Below are 6,000 nucleotides of genomic sequence, written 5' to 3'. Positions count from 1 at the left end.
CCTGCGCTCTCGACCCGGCGCCAGGAGCCTCAACTTCAAACGCCGGGCAACTCTGCCTCGTCCAGCACAGCAGGTAAAGCTAGGGCAACGGCTCTTGCGTAGAAACCGCGTCCTCCCGGGTAAGCTCGGGAGGCGACACCGCGGGCTCCAACCTGCTGCCGGCAGGTGACTTCCGCCCGTGCGTACTCTCCTGCAAGGTGTGGAGACGTGGCGTTGGGAAGCGTCAGGGTCAGAATAGACGCTCGATAACGACTTTGGCGTCCTCGCGCTGTAGAAGGGGACTTGCGGGCACCCTGGAGGTGGAAGATGCTGTCAGGACACCAAGTTCGGAGCCCTGAACCGCAGCTCAGCAGGGACAACCCCCACCTGGGCTGCCCCGTGAGGGCGGGGCCTGGGGGCGGGGCTCCTCCCAGCGTCCAGCCAATCGGCACCCGGGAAGCCCAGACCGTCCCACCTGAGGAGGCGGCGCTTGCGCACTCAGCCTCCGTGGTCCTTTTTTTTCCCCCAACGCCCCTCCCGGGGGCGGGGCGGCCCGGCGGCGCTCAGCGCTGACGCTACGCCGACGCGCCCGACGTCGGGCACGTTGACGCCGGCGACGCGCAGCCGGGCCCGCTCCTCCTGCGCTCCGCCAGTGTCCGGCCGCGGGCCGGCCTTAGTGACTGGGGGCAGCGGGCCCGGGGCCGCGGGCGCGGGGCGGGCGCGGGCGCAGGCTGCCTTCGTCAGGCCCCGAGCTCGCCTGGAGCGAGCAGCCGCCCGCGAGCCGCCGCGGAGCCTCCTCGCCCGCTCCCGCCGGCGAGCAAGGTGAGCGAGCGGGAGACTGAGGCAGGCTGGGGCGGAGCGGGGCCCCAGGCGCCGGGCCCTGCCCACGGCGCCCGCTTCCCGTAAATGTCAGCCTCGGGGGAAGGGCGCGCTGCGGCGGACGGGCGCCGGGGGCGAGGCTTGCGGCCCGAGGCCGGCCGGGAGAGCCCCTGGAGCGCCCGCAGGGACCCCGGCGGGACCCCGGGAGAACGCGACCCCGCGCCCGTCTGGCGGGTCGAACTCTGGGGGCCGCGCGCCTGCCCCAGCGCCCTGGTAACCTGAGCGTCCTAGTAACCCCAGCGCCCCGGTAACCCCGGCGTCGAGCGCGAAGGGTGAACACCTGTGGCTGCAGGACGCCTGGACCTAGGCTGGTCTCTGGCTATAGACGGTTCTCCCCGTTTTGGGTTTTGGGTATTTGGCAGCGCTTGGTACGTACGTGTGCGGGACAGAGATCGTGTGTGCCTGACAGAGGGCGTGGGCACCCTCTCCGGGGTCTGCCGACTCCGGAGTAGCGCCGGCAGCCACGGTAACCGGCCCCCCTCCCCCTGTCATTATATTTGAGACACCTAATAGCCTCTCATATCTCACCTTTCACTTTTCCTTCTCAGCCATCCACGGCTGTCTGGACCAGCTATATTTCCACTGTGGAATTTTTTTGGGGAGGGGGGGTCAGTTAACTTCCGTAAGTTAGATGGTCGGGGCAACTGTTGCAGCCCTGGAAAACACATCCGCCAGCCCTTAAGTAACCCAGCCCATTCAGCACTCCCCAAATCCTGCCCAAGGATCCAGGGGGCCGGCGGTCCTCCCCAGGAGCTGACTGCTCGCATTCCTGGAAGAGGCCTGATGGGTTCTGCACTCGCCAGTTTTACTGGCTGGCTGGCTGCTCCGTCTCTGCTTTTCCCGAGGACTGATTGGGTGGCGCACGTTTCCACGTTCTCTCCCCGACCGGGAAATAGAAAGAAAAAAAAAAAAAAAGCTACAGAAGCACACTTGTTTTCAACGTCTAGGAAGTGCAGCTTTGCAAACGCACACCCAGGGTCTGTTCTTTAAGTGAGAGGCAGCCTTTGGTCTTCCCTTCCCCTGCGCCGGATCCTCACCTGCGAACGGGTGTCTCCCTGTGGTTCAGGGTCTGCGGGTGTCGGTTCCCCCGCTCGCTGTGCCCAGAGCGCAGCCGTTGGAGCTGTCACTGATTAACCGCAGGTAGCTGTAAAGTGGCAGGTGCGTCGGAGCCTTTGCCGTGCGCATAATAACGGGAGCCTGGGCTCTTTTCTTTCGAGATGATGTGCGAGGTGATGCCCACCATCAGCGAAGCGGAAGGCCCCCCGGGGGGGAGCGGGAGCCACGGGCCCGGCTCCCCCGCGCCGCCGGACGCCGACGCGCACTTCGAGCAGCTGATGGTCTCCATGCTGGAGGAGAGGGACCGCCTTCTGGACACCCTGCGGGAGACTCAGGAGACGCTGGCCCTCACGCAGGGCAAGCTGCACGAGGTCAGCCACGAGAGAGACTCCCTGCAGAGGCAGCTGAACACCGCCCTGCCGCAGGTACGGACGGACGCGGCTGCTCGGTGTGGTGTCTTCCCACTGGGTGGTCTCTCTCTCCCGCTCTCCCCTCCCCCCCCCCCCGCCCCGTCTCCCTCTCCTTCTCCCTCTCCCTCTGCCTCTCCCTCTCCCTCTCCCCGGCAGTGCCATCTCCATGGTGGTGGTGGTGGTGGTTTCAGACATGCGTTCCACAGAGCTGTTCGTGAACCGGGGTTCTCGTGTCTGTGAGGCAGAGGCAGAGTAGGCTCCTGAGGGTTACCCTGCTCAGGAGGAACGGGCTGTGCGCCCCGAAAGTCGGTCGTGGGAGGCACCTCACTGCTCACGGCCCTCGGGGCAGCTGGAGGCACTGCCCGGATCTGGGGTCGTGCTCAAAGGCTTTGAAAGGGGACTCGGAGCCACCGAGCCACGTGGCACCTTTCCATCGGTGTCTCCCACCACTCCTTGCCAAGTGTGCTTCCCGTGGGTTGTATCCTGTATTTCCATTTCCTGATGAAATGTAAGGGAAACGTAGGATTGATTTCACAGGGAAAATGCTCTTGCAGTCCATTTTCATGAGAACACCTGTGTTTTGTCAGCGACGTTTGTTCTAGAAACTGGAAGACCGGACGTCGATTCCTTTGGAATCCTCTCCTCGGCAGGTGAGAAGTACGGCGCTCAGACTCACCCTGCAGTTGTCCCTCTGCGCCCGTTAGGTCTGGACCCGGGTTTCGCAGCCTTTTCTCACGGAGCCCAGTGGGGCCCTGGTGATGGGTGGAGGGAGGAGACGTCGCCGGAGCGCGAGGTAAAAGGTGCAGAGCGTCACAGGCGATAGGAAGGTGGCTTGGGCGTCTGCGACCCGTTTACTGACTCAGGACGGCTGCCTCGGTGGCGCTTCCCGGTGGACCCGAGTGAGCTTGGTCGGCCTGTCCCGGCAGTCCGGGTGCCGAGTCGTGACCGGGCCAGCGAGGGCCTCGATGCACTCCGCGGCTGCAGGCGGCGCTCCTGGGGGGTCGATGGGCCTAGCGTTTGGGTTTCTCTTTTTAGCAGCGGAAGTTTGATGTTAACGCTATAATGTTCCCTTTTTTGGAGGAGAGAATCGTGACGTTTTTGCTCATTTCAATCTTCTGAATTACCAAGTCGTTTTAGGTCGTATTTTATTATGAGACACTTCAAAGGATTGGTCAGATTGCGTTTTGTCAGGATTTCCGTGCATTTGTACATCTTGTCAGTTTCTTGGTTTGGTCTGTTTTGGGGTTTTTTTTGTGATTGTGTCTGTTTTAACATAGTTTGAGGCGCGCACACTGAAGCGCACGTTGAGTGCTCAGACGCGAGGCCGTTTTGGGAGGAGGAAAACGAGGACACGGCGGGCACCGGGTGTCCGTGCAAGACCCGGAATGCTCCCTGAGCCCAGAGTGCGACGGTGGCTCACGCTCGCCTCCCCTCCTGCGCGCCGAGTCCCGCGTGTCGGAAACGCAGGGACCGCTAAGCAGAACGCTTCTCAGACGCTCCCTTTGCTGGCATTTCCGCACGTGCGGCGGCTGGCGGTGTAGCTGGAGAGGAGCCTAAGGGTGAGGGACGGGCGTCTGTGCTCTGGTGCATTGCGTGGGCGAGTCATCACACAGGCCTGAAAAATCCGTTACACTCGCGTCAGAGAAGCTCACGAACCGTGAAGTGGACACACTCTTGTGTCCACCAACGGCTACATGGAGGAAGAGGACATTCCCACGCTTCCCGGAGGCTCCTCCTGCCTGTGCCCGGCGACCGGGCTGCAGAGCTGCCCGCGGTTCGGACTCCCGCTGTCGATTGCGTTGCTGTGGTCCTGACTTCATGCGAAGGATGTCAAGTGATGTGGAGGTTTTGTTTCTGTGTGTGAGACCCATCCACACGGTCTCCCGTGGCTTTGCCCGTCCGCCTCTGCTGTCCGCTGGCTCGGGTGCGGATGATGCACCGTGACGCGCCTTTCCTGCCGGTCGTGGGCGCCCGGGCCGTTTCTGTTGGTGCCGCGCTGCCCTGAAGACCTCGGGTGTCTCTTGGACGTGCACACGTGCGCGTCCCTGTCGGGCGTGTTCCAGGAGTGACGGCGCGCGTGTGGTCGGCTGCAGAGGACACTGCCTGGAGCCGTGCTGCCGGTTCGTGCCACCCGCCGCCCGCAGCGCAGGAGCCCCCGGGGGCCTCTCACCCGGGTTCGGCCGGCTCGCTCGTCCTCGAGGTCTGGAGGGTGAGGGGTGGAAGGACGCGGAGGGCGGAGTGGACACGCTCTTCCCTGGCGACCAGGCGTCACGTGTGTGGCAGAGCCGCGCTGCGCGTGTTCTGTGGCTGGCGGCCCCTTTCTCGCGAGGGGGCTGTCTCCCGCCCGTGTTGCGAGTGGGCTGTCTCTGTGGTTTCTGACTGAACCCAAGGGGCTCTCAGACGCGCTGAGTCCCCGTAAGCACGACAGGGCTTCTCTTACCCTTGGGTGCGGGTGCCTCCTCACTCCCCCTGTGGTGTCTGCCTCGGCTGAGGGCACACTCACAGGTTTCGGAGGGGGGGGACGGGAGGGGGGAGAGGGAGAGAACATCGATGAGGGAGAGGGACTTGGGTCAGTTGTGCCTTGCACGCCCCTGTCCTGGCGCAGCCCGCAGCCCAGGGGGTGCCTGACTGGGGGTTGAACCGGCGACCTTTGGTTCGCAAGACAACTCTCCAGCCAAGTGAGCCACACGGCCAGGGCACTCGGTGGTGTCATTTGATACGTAGAAGTTTCTGTTTTAATGAAGCCCGACGGGTGCCCTGCGTTCACTGGAAGGTGCCATGAAGTTCGTGAGGATGCCTTCCCGTGAGAGCTCCCTTGTTTTACCTGCAGTCCGCCGACACTGGCTTTGTTGGTAGTGTGCCGGGTAGGGGCTGAGGTTCCGCTTCCCACTGCGGTACATGGAGGTCCCGTCGACCCCGCACGATCGATCAAGAAGACCCTTCCCGGCGTGCGGCCCCGTCGTCTCCGTCACACACCGGGTGTGTGTGGGGGTCTGCGTCTGGCCCCCCTGTGCGCCCCGACCCTCCTGCTGCCTCTGCACGAGGGCCACCCCGTGTGAACCCCGCGGATGTGGTCTTGGCACCTCAGGATTCAGGTTCCCCCACTTCGCTGAGACTCAGGGTTACCTGGCTAATGTGCACCCTCTGTATTTCCAGATGCCTTTTAGGATCTGCTCCGCAGTCTCCCCAGACCATGTGCTGGAATTCTGAGATTGCGTTTAATGAATAAATTTGTGTGGGAGTAATGACATCTTTGTTAAAAAAATTTTTATTGTCGTTCTATGACAGTTGTCCCCATTTGCCCCCTTGCTCTCCCCTGCCCTGCCCCCACCCCAGCCCCAGGCCGCTGTCCGTGCACGGCGTGGGCCATTCATTCCCTTGACCAGCCTCTCCCGCCCCTTTCCTCCCTCCCCCCCTCTCCTCTGGTCACTGTCTGCTCCTCATTTCCTTGCCTCGGGTTCTGTTTTGTTGGTTGGTTTTGTGGATGAGGTTCCACTCGGGGGTGAGGTCGTCTGGTCTTGGTCTCTCCCCGCCTGGCTGGCTTCGCCCAGCCCAGTGCCCTCCGGCCGGTCCACGCTGTCAAGAAAGTGCTGATTTATCAAAGACAGCACCTTCTGCTTGCTGGGCTTGGTGGCCAGGCTGTGCTGGTCCCATAGAACCAGGTGGCCAGTGTTCC

General features: G+C 63.1%; 1 protein-coding gene across 9 annotated transcripts in view; it reads left to right on the top strand.

Moving 5' to 3' along the window:
- Window positions 1–583: 583 nt before the first annotated feature.
- The window catches only part of PPFIA1 (PTPRF interacting protein alpha 1), a 56,242-nt gene continuing 50,825 nt past the window's right edge, over window positions 584–6,000 (top strand). For all 9 annotated transcript variants that reach the window (XM_045854928.1, XM_045854927.1, XM_045854926.1 and 6 more), the window contains exons 1-2: window positions 584–801; window positions 2,076–2,339. In XM_045854928.1, the coding sequence (XP_045710884.1) occupies window positions 2,076–2,339 (264 nt within the window). In that variant the 5' untranslated portion in view covers window positions 584–801. The remainder of the gene's footprint in view (window positions 802–2,075; window positions 2,340–6,000) is intronic.

This window comes from Phyllostomus hastatus, unplaced genomic scaffold (genome assembly GCF_019186645.2).
Source record: "Phyllostomus hastatus isolate PE091 unplaced genomic scaffold, TTU_PhHast_1.1 phas_scaffold_11, whole genome shotgun sequence".
In the NCBI taxonomy this organism is placed as follows: Eukaryota; Metazoa; Chordata; class Mammalia; order Chiroptera; family Phyllostomidae; genus Phyllostomus; species Phyllostomus hastatus.
Note: the sequence above shows the minus strand (reverse complement) of the source record. Positions and strands in the feature narration are given on the sequence as shown.